This window comes from Danio rerio, chromosome 13, assembly GCF_049306965.1.
Source record: "Danio rerio strain Tuebingen ecotype United States chromosome 13, GRCz12tu, whole genome shotgun sequence".
In the NCBI taxonomy this organism is placed as follows: Eukaryota; Metazoa; Chordata; class Actinopteri; order Cypriniformes; family Danionidae; genus Danio; species Danio rerio.
In genome coordinates this window covers 30,391,441-30,416,489 of record NC_133188.1, presented here as the reverse complement: position 1 = coordinate 30,416,489, position 25,049 = coordinate 30,391,441, and the positions used below count along the sequence as shown (strand labels likewise).

The 25,049-nt window shown below is 33.9% G+C and overlaps 1 protein-coding gene across 1 annotated transcript in view; it reads right to left on the bottom strand.

Moving 5' to 3' along the window:
* The window catches only part of slc24a3 (solute carrier family 24 member 3), a 141,311-nt gene that overhangs the window by 23,701 nt on the left and 92,561 nt on the right, over positions 1-25,049 (bottom strand). Inside the window, exons 3-5 of the mRNA XM_680210.9 lie at positions 9,813-9,889; positions 899-973; positions 331-415 (exon numbers count right to left, since the gene is read on the bottom strand). Of these exons, the coding sequence (XP_685302.4) occupies positions 331-415; positions 899-973; positions 9,813-9,889 (237 nt within the window). The remainder of the gene's footprint in view (positions 1-330; positions 416-898; positions 974-9,812; positions 9,890-25,049) is intronic.

Here is a 25,049-nt window from a genome sequence, read left to right as displayed (position 1 = left end):
ACATTTGGGCTGACAGTGAAAATCTAATAGACATCTAAGAATAGGTCAAAACTAGACTAGTCATCAAATAGACAGAATAGAATGACAACACCTATAAAGTAGATGTCTATTAGATGTCTTTTAAACACAAAGTTGTTTGCTGGGATATTACTTTACAAACTGCACTACAAGATGAATCATATAAACATTTGCATATTAGTTAATGATATTACTGAAATAAATATAAAAGTTAGATAAATATATATGTAAACACATTTACATATACACACATACATTTACACATAGGTAAATAAAAAGACCCTAAAAAAATCTGATTCTGTTTGGGCATACCTATGACTGAAGTGAAGAGCTCTGGAGCTGAACTTCCTGCTGCCATGAATGTGGCTCCTGCTACGTCCTCACTCAGGTGTAAGCGCTGAAGCAAGTTCAAGCACAACAAATGACAGAAAGAGAGACACAAAAGATAAGTGAGTTAGGATTGTGTACCAAAACAGAATGGTCAGAATGATAAGCAATATAAATTTGAAACACTTCTCCCTTATGCCAGTGGTCAAACGTCAATATACCGTATATCTCTTTATATGACATCCTATATTTAGCGAGGAGCCAGCCTCAAAATAATAAGGGGCCATTTATATATTACGTTTTTTGTGTGCTCAAGTTTGTTATTTCAAATTGAGACACGTGGTTTGCACATGCAAAGAGCGATGTGCACACATTCCAACTATAAATTTTACAGGTGAGAATTGAGAGCATTAACAAAACAAACCAAAACTTCCATCACACCATTTTCACCATCAAACGTCTATTTGTAATATTTTTATAGTATTTATTTATTGTTCATACATATAATTTAATCAGTTATAGACCACTAACTAAGACTCAGTGAATGTCTCACCTCACAGATCTTCTCCAGAGAGGGCACGAAGTAGTCATCACACACCAGTGCCAGTGCGTAAAACATATACATGGCCTTTAGAGAGAAAGAGTGAACACAATTAGCATTTAACATAATAATTTTGACAACACAGGGACACATTTACAGAGAAATAGTAAATAGAAAAGCACATGGCCTCAAGGTGGCTTTAAATAGTACAAACAACTAAAATTCAAGATATTTAATTTTTTAATACAACCTTTCTTAAAGTATTTGTGAAAATAAGCCTATATTTAAGCCTATTTCCAGACCAGGAAAACTCAAATAAATTAATTAACTCATAAAACTCACAGGCTGTATTTGTTATGATTATACATTTTCTCATTACGCCAAAATCAGCAATTTGTTGCTTTAATGACCTCTGGTGGGATTAAGATTTTAAATGAACTGCTTTGAAATGTGCAATTTTATTCAATTTCTCAACTGAAATATGAAGAGAGGGTGGGACATAGAGTAGTTACTCCCCTTTTTAAAATCAGCTAATAGCATTTTGTTTTTATCACAGCTCTGCTAGTGACAGTGGTTGAGCTCAAGCGCACTAAATGAAAAGCAAATGAGAAGCCTCTTGAAGTGGGTGGGGCATGTCTGATACTAGAGAGCATTTGATTGGTCAAGATTTGATGTATGTATTGAAGTATGAGGTGATGTGAATTTTTTTTTATCCATTTAAGTCCAAGTGACAAACTGCAAGCTTCAGATTTATATATAATATACTATGTAATAAATAATATTAGTTTTATATCTTCTAATTGCAATTTTTAGATATATCCTTAAAACTAATAAAATTAATAATACTCCTACACTAAAAAAAAAAAAAAAATGATTTTGATTTCCAGAGACCTTTAAACTCACATCAGACCATTTGATAACCTGCCTAGTTTGATTTAAGACCAATCATATACACTTAAAATTGATTAAATTATGCAAATTCATAAAAAAAGTATGTTAGCTTAATCATTTTGTGTTGGTTGAAGATAAAGGAATTGTGTTGGTGTAAATACCTATGTAGCGGATGTGTAGTTCCTAGCATGCTTTGCGTGGGTATGAATCGATAATATTAGGTATTTTAAATTATAAGAAAGAATTTTTGGATGTTTTCTTCACTCAATTTTTAGATTGCTGCCTTGCAGAAGAGAAGCACTCATGTTTTGTGTGTTGGCAAAAATCCACTGGTGCTTGTTGGTTCATTTAGTGACCCATGGCTGTGCTAATGCTATTCTGAGATCATTCTCAGTCAATAGAAAGCATTACTGAAGGAGTTGTTCAATTTAAACAACAATAATTAACACACTTCTGGTTGTCAGGATTAAGTGATTGAGATTAATTGACTTAACAACAGTAAGCTGGGAATTTGAAGTGATTTGACATTTTATATAAAGTGATTTTGACATTACTGGTTAAAAATAAAAATGTATGTTGTGCTCCATTTGCTTAAAATAAGTTGAAATAAAGCAACTGAAATGAGTGGAGATGTGTGTCATGATTAAATTAAGTTAAACCAACTGTTTTATTTTTTATTTTTTTTAATGTATATTAGTTTATAGAATATCTGTAAAGTAAACTGTAAAAAAATGCAGGGTTCCACACCATTCATGTTGTCACAACACAAATTAAGTTAACTTAACACTTAACGAATTTATGTGGATTGAACTTAAAAAAATAAGTTGTCCCAATGAAATCTTAAGAATTGTGTTGATTCAGCTTATTTTAAATAGGTAGTTTGAACAAGCAAAAAATAAATATTTTTTTGCGTGTATTGAATTTGTTTTTCAGTAAACAACAAACCACTGGAAAAGTCAAATGCTGTTTACAAAAGGAGAATGTGCGAAAAGAGGTTAATAACCACTACGGAATAAAAAAAAAAAAATCACAATTCTCTATTAAAAGCAAATCTATTTGAGTTTGGAAAGACAAAAGGGTGAGAAAAAACATGACAGACTTCTATTTTATTCCTATAATGTCATAGTGGTCCAGTCTGAAAAAATAGCACCTTAAATAAGATTGCTATTGATGCCATAAAATAAAGCCTCATATTACATAAGTTTAAAAAAAAAAATAGAAGCCACTGCGGGGAGGGCAAAATGTGTGCAAAGTGAAATTCCTGCATGCACATTTGAGTATATGAGTGTTGACACTGTTAAACTCTGTTATTCTCAGAGCAATCTGTCCTCCATTGGGACGTCTGTCTACTGGGACTATGCAGACCTTTTCTTAGAAAGTCTTTTCATGACAGAAAGAGACTGATGGAAGCTGGTGCCCTTTACAGAGTGATGGACTTAAAGTTTATTTTGTCTCACACACAATAGGGATGTTTTTTTCTTCATTCTTGATGCTTTATATAGTGTCTAACATGTTTTTGCACAAAAGAAGTGCATGTGGGGATAAGCTGCTCTAACATCTGCTCTGGTCAGATGGGTGTGTGTGAGTCACAGATGTCATGACCTCTCAACATGCAACATGTATGTGTATAAGTGCATGTACTGTACTGTATACACAAACATACTACAAGAACAAGCCAGTGGGTTTAATTCCCAAAGAATGCATCAATGGCATATATTCATTCATTCATTTTATTTTCGGCGTAGTCCCTTTATTAATCTGGGGTTGCCAAAAGGAACCAACAACTTATCCAGCATATGTTTTACGCAGCAGATGCCATTCCAGCAGCATCCCATCTTTGGGAAACACCCATACACACTCATTCACACACATACACTACGGTCAATTTTATCTGACCCAATTCACTTCAAGCATATGTCTTTGATCTGTGAGGGAAACCTGAGCACCCGAAGGAAACCCACACGAACAAGGGGAGAACAAGCAAACTCTACACAGAAATGGCAACTGGCCCAGCCGAGGCTATAACCAGCGACCTTCTTGCTGTGAGATCTTGCTACCCACAGCGCCACCATGCAGCCTGAACGGCATATATCTTTGGTGAAAATACTGCTATGAATAACCATTTCATAGCATTTAACCATTTCAAAAAACTTTAAAAATACTTTTTTGGGTGGGGCAAAATCATTTAGCTTTGATAAAAATCATTTAGCTTTCAAAAATAGTTTCTTTAATCTAAGCTGTTCAAGACTTGGCCAGATTTAGTTTTTGAAATTTGCCATCTGAGCACATAAAAAAGGGGATTTGATTCAATAAATTTAAGTGGAAACAAACAGAGGCGAGGCAGTGGCGCAGTAGATAGTGCTGTTGCCTCACAGCAAGAAGGTCTCTGGTTCGAACCTTGGCTCAGTTGGTGTTTCTGTGTGGAGTTTGCATGTTCTCCCTGCCTTCACGTGGGCACCCTCTGGGTGCTCCGGTTTCCCCCACAGTCCAAAGACTTGCGGTACAGGTGAATTGGGTAGGCTAAATTGTCCATAGTGTATGAGTGTGTGTGTGAATGTGTGTGTGGATGTTTCCCAGAGATGGGGTGCGGCTGGAAGGGCATCCACTGCGTAAAAACTTGCTGGATAAGTTGGCGGTTCATTCTGCTGTGGCGACCCCGGATTAATAAAGGGACTAAGCCAACAATAAAATGAATGAATGAATGAAAACAAACAGAAATCCTCTCAATTTTCTCACTGTGCCCCAAAATGGGCACCGATGGCAAATTGATGGGAAACAAATTTTCCATTAAACCAATAAACAAAATTCTAAGCATTCTTTTTTACTTGTTCAACAAATCTAAAACAAAGCAAACCCATCTGTCTAAGCCTGTATAGCAAGCTCAATATTTCCCAATCTCTCTCTTTCTCAATCTCTCTCTCTTTCTCAATCTCTCTCTCCCTCTCTCACATATAGACAAACATCCTCTACAAAAACACAGACCCCACCAAAAACTATTGTCATTTACTTTCTATTGCTATTTTTGATAATTCTATACAATCACAAGCCACCAGATTTCACCACAGTCACAAGATATTAAGATTTTGGGTGTCTGAATTTACTGGATTTTTTTTTTACTGATGGAAAATAAATATTACACAGGGCATAATCTGCACATTTTACATAGAAATATTTTCAAATATTTCTGTCATCATTTACTTACATTTATTATTATTTTTTTGATTGTTGAAAACTAAAAATATATATTTTGAAGAATGTTGTAAAGCAGCAGCCATTAACCCCCATACTATTTTTGTTGCCATGGATGAAAGTGGCTGCTGGTTCCAATATTCTTCAGAATATCTTGTTTTGTGTTCAACAGAAAAAACAAAAATCATGAAAGATTAGAATCACTTGAGCTTAAGTAAATGATGAAGACATTTTCATTTTTGGGCAAATTATCCTTTTAAATAAACAAATTCTAATTATACACGTTTTGCATGTTATTTGAGCATGGATTCACCCAGTACTTGCATTGCCATACATACATATGGACACAATCGCACACTATTCAGTCAAAGCAAGCTTCCATTCACCCATGGGACCCGTTTGCCAACTGTTTCCCCGCCAAGACTTTGCCAATCAGTGCATCTAATTCAGCCGCCATGCACACTGCCATGCTCGACTGTGTGCCCATTATGTAATCCCTGTCCGCTCCACTCTCATTCCCTCCCCTTCCTTTTATTCTTGACCTTCTGACAAGGCAGAGCCGGGCTACCGAAGCCCCTAAAGATAAATAAAACATGTAAACAGCTGGAGGGAGTCTTAGAGGGTTTTCACTGCAGCTTTTACCATCCACTCACTCTCCGCTTACATGGGCAACTACCTAAACAACGCACAACAATGGCTGTGTCAAACCAAGCCTGCAGGGGATTTCAGCAGGAACACACAGTACTGCATCAGCACCTGCTTCACATGGCATGCTTCACTTAAAAGTGTGCTCAGACATGGCCTATGGGGGCAGGAGATCCTCATGCATGATGAACGCTTTTCACTTTGATAGCTAGCAACGATGGGGATGGAACATAATAATAATAATAATAATAATAATAATAATAATAATAATAATAATAATAATAATAACAATAATAATAAATTCTGTAGTGCCTATAAAGGTATGTCTCAAAGCACTTAACATCAGAAAAGAAAAAAACTGTAAAAAAATAAAAGAAAGAATACATACAATTAAATTAAGTTAAAATAAAAAAATAAAAAAATTAAAAGTAAAATGAATAAAATGAATGAATAAAATAAAAACAAACAAACAAATAAATGAATATAAAAATAAATAAAATAAAATAAATCAACAAATTAATATAAACATTAAATAAAATAAAAATAATAAAGTAAAGTAAAATAAAATAAAAATAAATACAAATAAAATAAATAAAAATAAACCAAACAAAACCAAACCAAATCAAACAAAACAAAACCAAACCAAACCAAACCAAACCAAACCAAACCAAACCAAACAAACCAAACCAAACCAAACAAAACAAAACAAAACAAAACAAAACAAAACAAAACAAAACAAAACAAAACAAAACAAAACAAAACAAAACAAAACAAAACAAAACAAAACAAAACAAAACAAAACCCTACCAGGACTCAGTAACAACTACAGCATTTGAGGCTCAAAACTGACACTGTTAAAAACCTACGAATGGCTTGTCCGCTTGAATGGCTTGAAATAAAACTCGATTTACTGATGACACATTTCAGGCAGTTCAGAATCAGTTCTTTGTTTTGGGTGACAATAACTCCATTTATCATACACTTGTCTTGTGCATTCACAGACAAGCTACATTACACTACATGACAGGCTAAATCCAAAAAGCATATTGGGGCAGTTCAATAAAACATTAATTCCTTTAGTGTCATAATTCATGTTTCAGGTTCAATATAAATTAAGCTCTCTCAACATCACTTGCAGCATGATGTCAGTTACCACAGAAACAGCTTTGACTCATCTCTTATGGCGAGTTTAGACTGCATGATTTTAGCCCCGATTTTGACTTGCCGTCAGGTTTTGAGAAATCACAGACAAATGTTTGAAATCACAGATTGTTTACGTGAGTAACAATCACACAGTGAACTATCAAAGATTTGAGAAAATCACAGATGAGTCACCGACACTCGTGAGATATTTTGCATGCTAAATATATGGAGCTGTCTGTGATTCAAAATCATCCTGTGTGAAAGGAGTTCTGATTGAAAATAACACTGACGATTACCTACAGCCAATGAGAAAGCAGCATCCACTAGTATAAGTATCTGCAGGCCAGTGAGAGGATGGGTGAGAAGTTAAAAGTGCTTCTTTCAGTCTATTTGGACCCAAGAAATGGAGGAAAAACTAGTGTAAATTTAGCAGGAGCAACCGTGTCTGCTTAACGTGTCATCTGAGCAATATCACAACTGGGTCAACAAAGAAAAAAGGAGAAGAGAAGTTGCTAATTCCTTCCAAAACCCAGGTAAGCACAATAAGTACAATTTCTACCCCACTAAAGGCTTCTTTCTCATTATATAGTAGTTAATAGCAAAAGATACACACTTGAGCTCGTGCTGTTTCCATGTCACTTCTCGCATGTGTCTTGTTGTGAGACGTAGTTTGCGGACCGAGACAACGCTGTCAGCGATTCTTCCTATTATAAAGTCATGCAATGTGAAACCCCATGTCGCTGAATCATCTTAAAGTGTAAACACAGCAGCGACTGAATTTTCCTATTCTTCCAATTATGAAGTCATGCAATGTGAAACCCCGTGTGGCTGAATCATCTTGAAGTGTAAACACAGCAGCGACTGAATACTACCCCAGATAGTCATGCTGTGTGAAAACATCTATGACGTGACTACTTTGAGAATCATGTAGTCTGAACTCTGCATTAGTTTCTTTGGAAACAACAAATAAAACTACAGCTGACTTAATTTCTACTTGACAGTATAATTGATGTACATTTTAATAAATGCTAGATTGACAACCCAATGTTAGCTCAAATATGGACAAACCCAACCATTGGGTTAAAAAGATTTATATTTAAAAAATGAAATAACTCAGTGTTGGGGTTTTCCTTATTTTACCTAACATCGGCTTACGACAACCCAGCATTTACTTTTTTGAGATGTAGGATTTTCTACACTGTAAAACCCAACAGTCAACTTTATCAAATGAAATGAGTGTAGTTAATTCAAAATTGACTGAAAAAAAATAATTCTGTTCATTTGAAAAGAGTTTTGAACTCAGTGAAGGTAATGACTTAATTAAATACCTCATTATTTCAACATAAATGGAGTAAGTTCACTGTACTCATATAGATTAGTTTTTTTTTACTCAAATGGTTAGTTGCAGTCAGTTTCCTAAAACGATTTGAGTTGCCTCAACTTGGTTTGAGTTATCTTCATTTATCAGGATTTACTGTGCTCAAATTGCTTAATTTACTCAAATGGATTAAGTTCACAGTACTCATTAGGATTAGTTTTTAAACTTAAATAGTTTGTTGCAATCAGTTTCCTCAAACGATTTGAGTAACCTTAACTTTTGTGGTGTTGCAGTATATATATGTTTATTTGTGTGTTTTATTGAATCCAACTTCATGTCATGACTAAAAAAGTGTCTGCTTAAACTGCTAGTGTTATTTAACATTTGCTCCTTTTAAAACCCAAGAGAACACCCAAGAGAATCCATGAAAGAACAGAAACTATAGGAAATGCTGTTGGCAGAGGGAAATCTATTGTGTGTTACTGTAAACAAATGATTGTGTCATCAGGCACTGACTGCCAAAGACTATTATACACAATTGCTATATACACAATTACTGTGGTAGACAGTTTTTCAGGTTTCATTTGATAGCTGAAAAAAAATCTGCAAATGTGCACAGGCTTCGTCACATTCTACATAATTTTAGAATCTTTGATACCATTTATGGAAAAGCAAACAATTCAAACTACAATTTAAATAGATTTTTGGACAAAGAAGACAGGCATATAGGTATGGGGAAAAAAACACTTTAACATTCTCCTGGAATTTTGATTTATGTGAATTGAATTTGAATGAATTTCTTATTTATGTGAATTAAAGTGTTTCGGTAAAAATATTTTCACTTTAGTGTAAATTACTAATGACATTTCTTCCAAATACTAAATTAAGATAATCAAATATCAGGATATTAAATTGAGATAAAATAAATAAAATATGCATATCATATAATCTATATAAAAAGATAATATAATACATAATATAACAAAATAATAAAATGAGGCCATGTTTTCATGTTTATATATTTATTATTAAACAAATAATACCAATATTACCAATGTTTTAACATTAGAAGAGTTAAGAAATCACTATTTTTTAAAATTACTTAATAAATAAGACCAACTATTATTTTATAAAACATCAACAAACAACAACAACACAAAAAAGCTACTCCGAATGACAATATGAATTTATTCTGGATTTCATGATTTATTTGAATATAAACGGATAAGAACATGGCACTTCTTATTATTTTATGCAACAAAAGAGCTTAGCATTTTATTTGTTTTATTTTTCAGAATTTAATTTTTATAGAATAAATCAAGCATCTTTTACTCAAACCCATAAATCCACCTAATCCTGAGAAACCAAACATTTCCAAGTGATCTCTCTTTTTTTACATAACTATATGAAAACAAATGTTGCTAAGGCATTCTGATAAGACACCAGCTCCCACGACACAATTTAGGTTGAACAAACCCTTCCCTGCGTTAATACCTCCCTTTAAGTGAATTCAATTAAGCTGAAAATTAACACGATCAACTCATTCATGTGCACACTGAGCAGGTCATTTAGAAAATCCTTTGCAGCCTTATACTGTATAGGTAAGGTCAGACATTGCCACTACCAATGCCTGAATAAAACACACAGTCTTCTCACTTCAAGTGTTTCAGCTAGAATAAACCATTCAATCTACTGTCTCAAACACTGACAAAAAGAAAAGTAGATGGAAGAGATACTTACACACAGTACGTGCAAAGCTACAGCCCCCTCCAATCGCTCCTGTTGGGTGAAGATATCATCAGGGAACTCGTGAATACCTGCAGAAAAAACACACACACACATACACAATTAGCACATGACGAGTCCATGTATAAAACACAGAGCAGCGCACAAGTGTCTCAGAAAGTAGTCCTTCTAATTATACATTATGCAGATAACATACGGAGCACTCCAGAGGAAAAATAGTAAATAATCTTAATCATAGACTAATTACATACAGCATACGCTCACTTCAATTAAGTTTTTAATTGTGTGTCATATACAATACATGGAATCTGTATCAATTGTTGACTGCAAAATAAAATGGGAGAAACATCTCCAGTTCTGGCTACATGGTGGCTTAGCGGGTAGCACTGTCGCCTCACAGCAAGAAAGTCACTGGTTCGATTCCCAGCTGGGTCAGTTGGCATTTCTGTGTAGAGTTTGCATGTTCTCCCCGTGTTGGCATGGGTTTCCTCCCAGAGTCCAATGCGGTATAGGTAAATTGAACTAAATTGGCTGCATTGTATGAGTGTGCATATGAGAGTGGATGTTTTCCAGAACTGGGTTGCAGCTGGAAGGCCATCTGCTATGTAAAACATTTGCTGGATAAGTTGCCGGTTCATTTTGTTGTGGTGATCCCTGATGAATAAAGCTGATGAGCAGATAATAAATTAATCTCCAGTTACTTACACCGTTAAAGCAAACTTGTATAAAAAACAACTGAATATTCATGAGAATCTTGAGAAATGATAGACCCATGTTTAGAAAAAATATGTTTGAGGTGTAATCTGTATTATGTTAGGCTGGCTCAATTCCCAAAAGTGTACAATGCATATACTGCTGCCAACCACCAGGGGGCGATCACTAAAGATGATTTTTTTGTCAGATCGTCTCCTCTTGCATTCAACGAAAGTAAACTTTAAAAAATGCTGGCTCCCACACAAGTCCTTCATGTTGTCCCAACACAAATCAAGTTAATCTTTTATACAAATTTAAGTGAACTGAACATAAAACAATTTAGTTGTCCCCCAAATAACTCAAGATTTGTATTGATTCGGCCCATTTTAAATAAGTAGTTTGAACATGTAGCAAAAATCTTTTTTTTTTTTTTGAGTCTACTGTAAACATCGCTGGGCTTCACACAATTCCTACATGTTTTCTAAGTTCACTTAATCGATTTTACATATTTAAGTGGATTGAATATAAGACAATTAAGTTATCCCAAAATACTTAAGAAATTGTGGTTTTCAACTCATTTTAAATAAGTAGTTTGAACAAATAGCAAAAATCTTTTTTTGAGTGTTATGGAAACTAAAGCTGACCTGTTAATCAGTAAAATTGTGTGATCTTTATCAAAACACCACATAATCTAATTCTAATATTACGATAATTAGATCTATGCCTATTATATGTGTGACAAACATGATTTTTTGCACTTGCACTTGTGTTGCCAGAGAGCACAATTGTTACAGTATGCATATATGTGACAAGTGAACAACAAAACCAGGCTTTATTTTACATGAGTATATTTTAGGCAATAGCTAAAAATACATTATATATACCAAAATTATTGAATTTTTATTCATGCCAAAAATCATTACAATATTACAATAGGTAAACATCCTGTTAAGATATTTCCTACAGCAAATTTACCAAAACTCAATTGTTGTATAGAAAAATTTGCTGCTAAAAACGAAATATATCATTTTGTTTCAAAAACCTCAATATATCATAAGGAGACAAAAGGATTACTTTAGTTTTGCCTATATGTTTTTTTGTAGTCCCTGGCCATTAGCCTGCATGGTGAATCAACAATGTACCCTGGTTTTCTTTAAATATCAACTTTAATATTTAATAAATTAACAGCAAACTCTTGCTTGACAGCAATGCTCACCATTCACATTCACTGAATAAAAGACTGCATTTATTCATATGAAAAGACGTAGGTTTTTCTTCTTATAGTAGTGAAAGAAACACATTTTTCATTCATTATTCATCAGCCGAACCCATACAGCGAGACATTTTTATTCTGATCACTCAGAAAAACAAACTGACTTCATCAGACGTCACTGAGCCGAGCTTTAGAAAGAACTGACGACTATATGAGTGTAGCATTGGTGTGATTTTTCAGGCGCTGTTCCGACGGCATTACCCCTGATCCCAGTCCATCGCTGCTCAGTTAACAAGCTATTCACTGCCACAGCGTGTCTCCCGGCCGGCTCCATTGATAAGCCTGCAGCCTGCCGACAGAATCGGGTCAGTGAGAGTGGCCACTTATTTGCCTGGATCCAGTTTTACATGCTCCAAGATGGTGGGAGTGACAAAGTCAGCCGCAAGCTTTCTGAAGTGTTGCAATTGTGCTCGTTCCTGCACAGTGACGTCAACCTTTAAGATACTACAGTGCTGATTGAAAAGAGTCAAGAACCCTGAGACCTGCTTTGTTCCAAATGTCTGATCTCTCTGTGCAAACTTCAAGTTCGATTTAAGTCAGAAAAATAGCCCAGCGTATGTGGAGATTTGAATGTCTGTCACTTTTTAAGATTGATTCAGAGTAAAGGGTAAAATAAATTGTTTTTCTGATGCTCTGGTTCCCTTTTTCTGTCACTATAGTGTCTGTAAAAACATTTGTGATCATTTTGGCTATTTCTATTTATGGATTTATAAATTTATTGGTACTGAGGACTTGTTACATTATTTTGTTTGCTAACAATCACAAAAGCATGCTGTAATATTATTATTTTTTTGATTGTTAAAAATAAAGGAATTGTAGGAAATAATGAACAAATAAATATGATTTAATTAATATAATTTAATTACTATAATTTCTGTTTAATGAAGAGATTTTTTTTCAACACATTTCTAATCATAATAGTTTTAATAACTCATTTCTAATAACGGATTTATTTTATCTCTGCCATGATGACAGTAAATAATATTTGACTAGATTTTTTCCAAGACACTTTTATACAGCTTAAAGTGACATTTAAAGGCTTAACTAGGTTAATTAGTTAACTAGGCAGGTTAGGGTAATTAGGCAAGTTATTGTATAACGATGGTTTGTTCTGTAGACTATTGAAAAAATATATAGCTTAAAGGGGCTAATAATTTTGTCCTTAAAATGATGTTTTAAAAATTAAAAACTGTTTTTATTCTAGTCGAAATAAAACAAATAAGACTTTTTTCAGAAGAAAAAATATGATCAGACAAAAAAAATCAAAGGGGGGCTAATAATTCTGACTTCAACTATATATACTCTATATGTTAAATGTATATATTTTTACAAACCAGTGGCATGAATATATAGGTTAGAAATAAAGTTGAGGATTTACAAATTTAAAATGTAAGATTCCCAAGAGTCTTAATGTGGGTCCCCTTGTAGTTTCAACTTTTTTCTGTGAGGTTTCAAGACGTAGTTGTTCCATTTGAATGACATAAACCAATTCGTACTAAGTATAATAACTTATCATACACCGTTCCTAGTGGTAAAATTGTTCGTCTGAGGGACAAGACAGGGTATAACATTTATTCTTAGGTGTTTTTAAGAACTTAAATATAATACTGAATACATATTATTTTTAATAATACTTATTTAATGGATTCTTTTTACAAGAGTGTTATTAATGATGTTTAACCCTTAAAGACCGAGACAGCCGCCCGCGGCTAAAAATAAGTATTGCTCTTAAATGTTTAATAACTTTTGATCCGCTGATCCGATTCATACAATTCAAAGATTGGCATAAAGAAGAGAATCTCAGCTTTCCAGTGGTGTATCACATAACATTCGCGGACTTTCAGAGGCTCCGGAATCAGTGCGGTTACGTCATCAAAATTTGACAACGCTGATTTGACAAAGAAACGCTCGTCACTAAGTCTCCGGACAAACCAGACATCATACATTGATGCATTGTCCCTCCTCCATGCCCAGATTGGTTCAAACTCGCTATATCACAACCAATAAGCATAGGTTTCGCTTTTGTTTGTGGATCAACAAGCTTTTTGAACAACACAGAATGAGAGATAGGCATACATTTATGCGCGGCTATATAAAACGCAAAAAAACATGTTTTGCATGAAATAATTTTCATACTAAGTACTTTTGCATGCACAGCAGCACAGAAACATGAAAAAACAGTGACACAGCAAAGACGAACTGCTGCTCTTGCTGTTTTCAAAAGACGCAAATGAAGGTGCAGCTGTTTGTCTGCATTGCATACAACCACATCCAAATCCATATCCACAGACAACCATATCCATGCTGGCACATAAAACCTAAGGATGTTCCATATTGAATCTAGTTTAGTTATGTAACTATTTATGGTATAGTAAATATTTATATCTATTTTTTTACTGAGGATTTGCACCATGTTTATTTGGACTTTGACAAATTATTTATTATTTTCTTATTTTTTTTTATTTGTTCATTGTAAGTGGTGTTGTTTATAGTAACTGAAAATATATTATTTGGAAAAAGTCAAATTTGCTTTACTGTTCTATTATTTTGTAACATTTTTTTTCTGTTTAGTTCATTCCCAGAACTTTTGGGCAAATACATTGTCAGTAAATAAATGCATTTTTTTCCCCCATAGAAAAACGCCTTGGAATAACATTGAAATAAATTGCTATAACTTGCTCAGGGAATTGTGGATGTAGACAAAATTTATTTTGGAAGTATAAAACATCATAGCATGTATTTCTAAAGAAAGAAAAACAAACTTCATAAGGTTTTGTTTGAAATAACTGGAAAATGCCACTTTTTTTAAAAATCGTTTCTGGAAAATTCTGGAATATTTTCTGTCTTTTCATATGTTTTTGGACCAAAAAATATTTTAGACTGGACCATTAAATGATACAGATTGAAACTTCAGGTTCTCCTGTTTAAAATGATATATGACACTTGAGGCTGACTGCTAAAATAAAAATAAAACTGCTTTTAAAAAAAATAATAATATAGGCCCATTAGGTGCCCACAAAATACCTCTAGGTCTTTAAGGGTTAATGAACATCAGCAAAATCCCTGAAAGAGTTTAGTATTTAGATAAAAAATGTATATTTCTACGTGTGTATGTATGTATTATATGACCTTTACATCAAATTACAAAAAAAATAAAAAATCAATTATTGCTTATGCAAGATATTTCTAATATAGCGTCTATGGACGGGACAGTAAATCTGACATTTTCCTCTTTTCTGGCCGTCTCACACATTTTATTTTCTTTAACACTGCCATTGATATTTTCTTTTATTATTTGAGCAAATAAAATTGTAAAAATATTGTTTATTGTAATCTCCTATTCACTGCAGTCTAAGTTTACACAACTATGACGACTTCCACTGCTGCGAAAGCTAGAAATATGAAAGGGTCCATATTTTAAGACATGATGACTATCATATAACGGAACCCCAAAACACTGATAATCATATAAACGAATAAATAAATAAATAAATAAATAAATAAATAAATAAATAAATAAATAAGATTAAACTTTTTTGATTATAAGTACTTTTATAACTGGCTGCAACAACAACAAAAAAAATAAATACTTACACTAATACTAATAAATAATTTTAGTGAGCAAAGTTTACAAGCTTCAAATAGATTGCTATAAAGATCAACCTAACATTATTTTTATAAGACGGTTGTCATTACAGGAATATCTGCAATGGTGTTTGTGCGTGTCCATGGCTGCATTGTGCAGTGACATTCTCTCCCAGATCACCGGGGAGGTTGAATGCGTCAGCAGGCTTCACACTGCCCCAAGTGCCCAAAACAGCACAGAGGTGAACTCAAACAACCCAAAAGAATTCACTAAACAACGTACTACCCTCCACTAGCTTTCAACAGACGCTGTATGGACAATGCATTTAATAACACTAATCTTTCATTGCTTTCATGTGCATTAGGCCTGGGCGATAACATGATAATGATCAAATTTCCCTGCATAAAATAACACAAGTTTGATAAATGTTTGGTATAATATCTACTGTATGCTTCAAAGTAGAACTAAATGGTGTTTCTCACTTATACAACATGGACAGTTTATCTATTTGCACTTAACAGCTGTATATCACAAGTTTAGGTTTGTCGAGATGCAAATGAGTCTCGAATTGATGTGAGCAGTTCCAAAGTAAAGTGATTGAACTTAGAGAAAAAACTCTGTGGTTTAGTTTAATACAGGCAGATGAAACCAACATAGACTCATTGGAAATATGTGCGATGGCCTACATTTTTATGAAACCACAAAAAATGTGTCATATATTAAACATACTGTATGTTTGACAGCAGGTTCTAGAATTTTTATTTTTTTTACTGGGCAGTATAATGGTAAAAACACTTGCTCCTTGTCCACTAATGATTCTTAGATATTACCAATTAATAAAGGAATACTTTTCATGCAGTTCTTTGCATCAAATACAACAAAATAACTTAATGGTGTAATGATTTGAAATCCAAAATGTTTGTCTTAACTGTCTATCTCTATATGGACAACTTTTCTGGTGTGGTTAGTTTGCTCAGTAGCTCGTACGTAGTTTGTACAGTGTTGTACTTGTAATGCAGAGGACTCAAAATCCAGTGAATCATGGTTCCCCAAAATAAATAAACACAATGAAAGATCAAGGTAAAGCTATGTGGACAAGATGAACTTTTATGTTGAAAAGACTATTTATTGGGTTTAGGAAAGGGAAGCTAGTGGTTCGCTGGTCTGGATCAGGTGCTCCCAAACTTTTCAGCCCGCAACTCCCAAAAAAAAAACGCCAAAATAATTGTTGCACACAATGGTGCACACACACCAATAGACCTAAATAAACACAAGCATATTGACAACACAAAAAAGTGAAACAGTCTATCAACTATATTATTTTTAATCATTTATTAAGCTGTATATTTTCATATTAACCTCACCTAAGGAGAGTGCTGGGCACAATGTTTACAGCATAAGTCTATTCTTGGTTTAATTTTGGAGACCGTCCTTTGGAGATCACCCTCCATGTACAGTCGTTGCCTTTATTCTTAATGTATGTGATTGCCGTAAAGGTGTCAAAGCACCTGCAACTGATGCTATTGCTAATTTGTTAAGGCTAATGTAATTGCAAAATAGAAAGGCGGTTGGCTTTTTATTTGCAAGTTAAGGGGCCTTAACTAATACGTACTTACACAGGAATTAATAGTTTGTTACAATGTACTTTTTGTGTAAATACATGTATTTATTGTGTACTTATACTTGATTAAATACCTGTATGTAATTACATCTGTAATTAACTTCTGTAATTACATTTGTAAATACACTGTTGACCATCCCTTAAACCTACCCATACCAGCAAACCTGTCCATAACCCAACCCCTATACCAACTCAAGAGCACCACAAGTGTTCTGAAATACATTATGAACACAGTAAGTACATTGTATTTATTAATTGATGCAAGTACATAGTAGTTAAGGACACTTAATATAAAGTGGGACCGCAAGTTTTTTAAATGTAACTATTAAATCACATTTTTAAATCTTCTGTAGGTTATGGATAAAATAAAATAAAGTAATTCTAACAGTTTATTACATTTTATTATGTTATTGGAAATCACCAAGTGACCTCCCTCATTATCCCGCAACACCCCAGGGAGTCCTGACCCCCACTTTAAGAACCACTGGTCTAGATCATCTGTATGACAAGCACCCGCCCTTTATACTATATTCTTGGTCCATCCTCTGCCACACATTAAGAAAATCCTGAAATGACTCCTGGACTTTCCTTTACAAAAAATCTTCCTTTACAGAGCTAATTACCAATATCAACTGATTTTACTAAGTAGGACATTTTCCTGGATTAACATGTTGATCCTGGAACAAGATTCCAATCAGCCAATCAGAATTAAGGCATACATTTTGTTTGTGTAAAGTTTAGGTTTACGCTTTGGTTTATGCACTTCTACATGATTAATATCTAACTATTATTCCCCTTTGATTCTGAGAATAATTTACAGTTATAGTTGGTTTTAGGGATAGGGAATAAGTATGGATTAACTTTTTGAACAAAAATTATGTTCCATGATGTTTACCATTGATGTAAATCCAGGATTAAATCGTACTTGACAAAATCATTTGCTTGAAAGTTTCACCCACAAAAGCAGCACTTAACCAGAGACAAAAAGATCCTTGATGACAAACAAATGAATAAATGCTGGCCCGAGAGTCAACCGCCTATTTATATCCCAGAAACAACAGATCTGCTCTGGTTCTTTTGGTTCACATGGGTTTCATTGTTGGTGTGGCCTTCATTAGAGAGTCACAGGCCCTCGGTTCGGGTTCCTTCACAGAGGCACAAGAGATTCTGATTAATCTAATTTCAATTACAGCACCAACGAATAAAGCTGTGCTAAACAATAGCCAGCTACAGCGAGCGGATCAATTGAAGAACACAAAATAACCAGCAACAGAACAATGAACTTGGCAATGCTGAAAGAGTCTACGGAAAGGTCCCTTTTGTAATTTTGAGAGAGGAAAACAAACTGAAGTGAACTTAAAACTAGAGATGCACCAATCGACTAAACAGAAATCGGAATCAAGGCATTTCTACTTTTTTCTGTTATGAACTTCCACACAACCTATGTTGCAATGATTTTATACTACAAAGTGTGTAAACAGAGTTAACAGCGCCCAGAGAAGGAGCACAGATGTGCCAACAGACACACTGTACTGTACTGAAGCTCTGGCGCCACATGGGAATGACCAAGCATCAATAAAATATTCTGCAATATTTTAACAAATTAAACAAATACTGACTTTCGTTCATTAATTTTTTCTGCAATTCCATAACTCATGTTTAGGCAAGGCAGCATCACAATGTGGGTCAGTGGTTAGCACTGAGAGCAAGAAAATCACTAGTTCGAGTCCCAGCTGGGTCAGTTGGCATTTCTGTGTGGAGTTTGCATGTTCTCTCTGTATTTGTGTGAGTTTCTGCCCAGTGCTTCGGTTTCCCCAACAGTCCAAAGACATGCACTATACTGTAGTTGAATAGGGTAAACAAAATTGGTCATAGTGAATGAGTGTGTATGTGAATGCGAGTGTGTATGTGTGTTTCTAAGTACTGGGTTGTGGCTGGAAGGACATCCACTTCGTAAAACATATGCTGGAATAGCTGGCGGTTCATTCTGCTTTGGCAACCTCTAATAAATAAGGGACTAAACCGAAGGAAAATAACTAAATGTTTAGGCAATTGATGAAACTTTTATATATTATAAAAAGTAAGAAAAATTGTGTGTGGTAATAATTGAATTCACTGTAAATAAATGTACAGAAAGGAAAGTTGAGACAAACACGTCACAAATTTGAAGGAACAAAACAGTTTGAGGTATCTTCAGAAGCATCAAAACTAGTATTTGTTTACCTTAGCAAAATGTCCATTTAATTTAGTCTAATTTAAATGCACTGTGGTTGTGACCGTATCAGACACAAATATGGCGGCGAGCGTAGCGGAAGTAACGTGTTTGGTCCCTATGAATACATGGGCTTTTGCCCTTTTTTATTTTTAATTTTATATCCTAAAATTGAATTGGGATAGCAAATTTTTTAAATGGTCAGCACGAGAAAGAAAACTGTCTTCAGAAAAAATCTGATGGTTTTTTTTGTAGGTCATCATCGCAGTTTCCCAGTACTGGATTGTGCTTTAAACATGTGCTTGAATAGTTGGCGGTTTATTACGTTGTGGTAACCCCTGATGAATCAGGGACTAAACCAAAGGAAAACGAATGAATGATCGTCTTTGCATATTGAAGAGATGAAAATTCCATCGTCATTAGCTCAACTTTTACTTTTTCCAAACCCGTTTAAGTTTCCTTGATCTGTTGAACACAAAGGAAGATTTTATTAAACCATTGACTTCCTTACTATTTGTTTTTCCTGCTATGGATATCAATGTTTACAGCTTTCTTTTAAATATCTTATTTTGTGAAAAAAAAAAAAAAAAAAAACTCATAAAGGCTTAAAACAACTTAAGGGTGAGTAAACAGTAAGTAATTTTAATTTTTGGCTGAACTATCCCTTTAAGTACTACCAGAGCTGCTTAGTTTACAGCATTAAACCAGCATTTTATTTATTTATTTAGTTTTTTTTTTTTTTTTTTTTACAGGAATGTTTTCTGTATAGCGGCATTAGGGCTCAGTGGTTAGCACTGTCACCTTACAATAAAAATAAATTGAATAAAATTGAATTGAATAAACTAAATTGGCAGTGTATGTGTGTGAATGTGTGAATGTGAGAGTGTATGGATGTTTCCCAGTACTGGGTTGCATCTGAAAGGGTTTTGCTGTGTAAAACATGTGCTGGATAAGTTTGTGGTTCATTCCGCTGTGGTGACCCCTGACAAATAAAGGGACTAAGCCGAAAGAAAGTGAATTAATCAAGGAATGTGTTATGTAGCAACATTTCACAAAGCTAAAGCCAAATCAAAATCTTTTTACTTTATATTCCGAAATGATCTTATTAAATGTTTTATGTAAAAATAAAAAGTAGTAAATTAGAGAAAAAAAATCATAAATTGGTATTGGAATTGGCTTGTATACTGTATATAACATATCTAAATCAGTCCATAACTACTCTAAATCTTTTTATTGTACAACTGCATCAAAAAGGATGACGCTTTGGTTCCTCTTTCAGAGCAAATGCTTGCAAGAACTACATTCCAAGTCAGTGAGGAAAGACCGAAACAGTCTTGAAACGCAAAATAAAGAAGGACAGGGATGATTCTCAGCAGTACTGAGACCTTGCACAACCTCCTACTCCAGAGTACCAGGAGACTAATGGCTGACAGGAAGGACATGAAGACTGTCCACATACATTAAGAGCTGTCAGCGCCGACCCCCTGCTCCTCCTCGGAGAACTACTCAACTCCACACGAGGACACAGACAGCTGTACACTTGGAAGTTTCCATCAATGCACTTGGAGCAGTTTGAATAAGTTGACTTCAAAGGCTCAGACCTCAAGATGGCATGCATCGGCATCTGAGTTCAAATGTTGCTTTAGCAGGTTGAATACAAGGGTTAGATGACAAAAAATAACAGTCAACATTATTCTTTATCCAATATGACATTATTTAAGACTTGTACAATTTAAATTAATAAAAATACAGTGTGATGGAAGATGTATGGGATCAAATAGTAAACAAAGAAATTAATCAAGCATGTCCAGCTGATAAAAAAATATGAATTATTTTTAATAACTGCATTTAATAGCAAAAATGTTTAGAAACCCTATAAAATAATTGTTCTTCCAACATATTTTTTTCAAATAAAAAATGTAAAAAAATTGTGAAATAATCTTCAATCGTTCACAATAATGAAACATCATACTTATATCGACCTGTATAACTTTTACTAATGTAAATATACTTTTATATATTTATAAACATAAAGATCAGGTGGGGACAGCACGGTGGCACAGTGGGTAGCATGATTGCCTCACAGCAAGAAGCTTGCTAGTTCAAGCCTCGACTGGGTCAGTTTGCATTTTGTGTGGAGTTTGCATATTCTTGCCGTGTTCGCGTGGGTTTCCTCCGGGTGCTTCGGCTTCCCCCACAGTGCAAAGACATGTGCTATAGGTGTACTGAATAAGCTAAATTGGTCGTAGTGTATGAGTAGGTGTATAAATGCAAATGTGTATGGGTGTTTCCTAGTGTTGGGCTGTGGCTGAAAGGACATCTGCTGTGGAAAACATACCCTGGATAAGTTGGTGGTTCATTCCACTGTGGCAACCCCCTGATTAATAAAAGGACTAAGCGGAAAAGAAAATGAATAAATTAATAAAAGGTCAAGTGATCCAATTAAAATGTATTATATATTTAAAGGGTGGCATGGTGGCTCAGTGGTTAGCATTGTCACCTTACAACAATAAGGTCTCTGTTATGAGTCCCGGCGGGACCAGTTGTCATTTCAGTGTTCTCCCAGTGTTTGCGTGGGTTTTCTCTGGGTGCTCCAGTTTCCCCCACAGTCCAAAGACATGTAGCTAAATTGAATAAACTAAATTCCCTATCCCTAAAAACTAAATTGTGTGTAAATGAGTGTGTATGGGTGTTTTCCAATACTGGGTTGCGAATAGAACAGTATCCACTGTGTAAAACATACAGTATGCCAGATTTGTTGCAAGTTCATTCCGCAGTGGCGACCCCTGATAAATAAGAGAATAAGCCAAAGGAAAATGAATGATGATATATTTAAAAATATTAAAATATTGTACTGCATCTGTCAAATTAATAAATTCTAATACCAAAACCTAATGGTTTGTAAAGTTTTAGAATTACAATTATTTAAAATTTTTATTATTTTCATTATTTTGTATTATATTTTATTATATTTATTATTTATTATTTTTATGCTTCATCAAATGATTCTTGTCCCAAACAGTATATTTTGTATACAAATTATAGTTTTATAAATACACTAGTATTATAATTACATTTTAGTTGCTGTCTAATGTAAATCGTGGTTCAAAATTGTTCACCTATTCATTTTCTTTTAGACTTAGTCCCTTTATTAATTAGAGGTCGTCACAGCGGAATGAACGGCCAGTTAAAAATGGTAATAGAAATTATTTTTAAATTGAATTATATTTAACTTTTTGCTCAGAAAAAAATACTAAACTTGTATTGCTTTGATGATTAAACAGAAGAGTTCACATAATAAATCACATACATTTATATTGTAACAAAGAATTTATATATTTTTAATAAATGTTATGTATTTAAAAAAATGCAGAAAAAATTTTTAAATTTTCCACAAAAAAATGGAAGCAATAAAACTCAAATTCTTGAGAAATATAATAACAGTTCACATTATTACTGTTTTTTAAATATAGATGCAGTTTTCTTAAGCATGGTACTCCTTTCTAAAATATACGGACCAAAAAATGAGCAAGTTTTTGCATGACGGTGGGTTTGAAAATATTCAAAAAATCTCTTAATATTCTCCAGCATACTGTCTAATACCATGAAACCTCACTTGAGTTTAGCTAATTAGACATGATGTTATTGTGCCCTGGAAGTCAAATCGAAAGCAGTTTTCTTTGCAGACAAAACAGCGCCTGCTTAATCACTGAGTGACTGGACAGTGAGACAGCAGGACAGATGCCTGAGGTTTGGGACGCAGCCGCAGCTGTGGAGAATCTGTCAGTCACACACAAAGAGTTGGACATAACAGCTTAGCTCAGAGTAAGACCTCTGTAATCCCAATCAACAGGAAGGCAGCATCTGTTGTCAATTAAATCTAATTGACGAAATTAAAGCCCTTCCGTCGTCAAGACAAACAGTAACTGGAGAATTTCTCCCTCCTACAGGAGCTGAAGTTTGAGGATGAAGATATCTGTAGCTGTTTACAGTGAACTCTGCTATTTGCACAGTCTGATCTCACAAGGCTATTTTACGTTTTGTCAGTTTTGTGGCTAACTGGTATGAGTTTAGTTGTATAAAAATGTATCATTTTTAAAAGGAGGCTACTATTGGTGGATAAGCAAATTATACAAAATTGTACGACAGAGAATGTACAATTTCATAAGAATTAGCCATTAAATCAAAAAGTTACAAATTGCTGTGAGATTACCATTGATTTGCACTGTTGGTAAACATGTTATTAAACTTTGAGCTTTTGCTAAAAGTATGAACAGAAAAAATTATGTTGTGATGCTGATGACTTTATTCTTGCAATCCTTTCAAATAATTTGTGGTAATTTAAGTGACCTCGGATTGTAGTTTTAAAGACTTTCTCTAAGGAGTTAAAATAGTGTCAGTAATAATTCACACAAAACATGATTTCAGATTGTGCAATTGACAGGTTATAATTGGTTGAACAAAACGTGTGTATTTGATTGGCTAATGGTACGAGTGTCCTGTGTAAGAGTAGTGTGCTGGAAATCTTAAAAGACAAAAATCCAGGGTGATTGAACTCATTTTAAACATTAAAAACGTTTTAGTACACTATTGAGCTTTTGTAAATTGTGTTTTGCATTTTTGAAATGTAATTGATGGCTATGTATTTTTCTGTGCAAGTAAATATAATTTCATGCATGTGACATTGGCTGCTCATGTGTACATTGTGTTTTTTGTGTGAATTATTATTGATACTAATCTAGCTCCATATTTCTGACCAAGGACACAACAAACTTCTTAAAATGCAGCTGAGATTCTTCAGGATTTTTTGGCCACTCAAATCATCCTCCAAACAGTGTGCTAGGAAAAATAAGGGATTAAATAACTTATCCACTGAAAAAGTACAGTAAGGGATGGACTCTATGCACAGCTAGAGTTTGAAAGCCAAGGATAAACTTCGGTGAAAGCTTAATGTGACTATTTTCAATTTGACAAGGTTGTTTTTACAGCATCGATGTTGCAATGTAATTACAATACACTCAGTTAAATAGACTTCAGCATTCATTTAGTTGTTTAAGTGTAAAACGAGATGAAAGATGTTGTAACCACTAGCGCCGTCAGTAGAAGCAGGCTAGCGCAGAAACTCCATTAAAATACTGGGGTAAAATAATGTGTCAAATTTAAAGACATAGCAGGGGAAAATGGAATATAAAGCAGTGCTTCTTGACCAATCTTGTCCAATCACTTTATATTGTATATCTAATTGGCAGTGACGATCGATGATTTTTAAAGAAATCAGATCTTAAACGTGACAATTTTGTAAAGGAAATACAATTCACCAGAACCCGTTGGACTGTCTGGCTGAAAATTAAAAGTCCATGTGCATTTAGCCTATTACTCTTCATTTTAGATTTAATTATAGTTAGTTATATAGCACTTGCCCTAGCAGCTCTGTATATGTAAGTATATATACAGCTGCATATATAAGTATATAAGTGCATATACAGTTCTGTATATATAAATTCAGAAAAAACGAATATTTCTTTGTTAGACAAATATATTTTTTGCAGGATAGTTTTATTTTTCATCTAAAGAATGTTACATTTATCTGTAAATGCAGTCAGAAATTAATCAATGACAATACATGTTATAAATTCAGAGAAGCAGAGTAATTTTTTTATTATTCATTATATTTTGCACAATATTTATAATAAAAGAAGGATACATTTGTCAAAAAATTACGCATGCTTAAAAAACTATGAACGTTAGAATTTAGTCAATGACAATATAGTCATGCCATGTTTTAATACATATAGTATTTAAATAGTATTTATTTTTATTAGTAATTATTTATATTAGTAATAAGT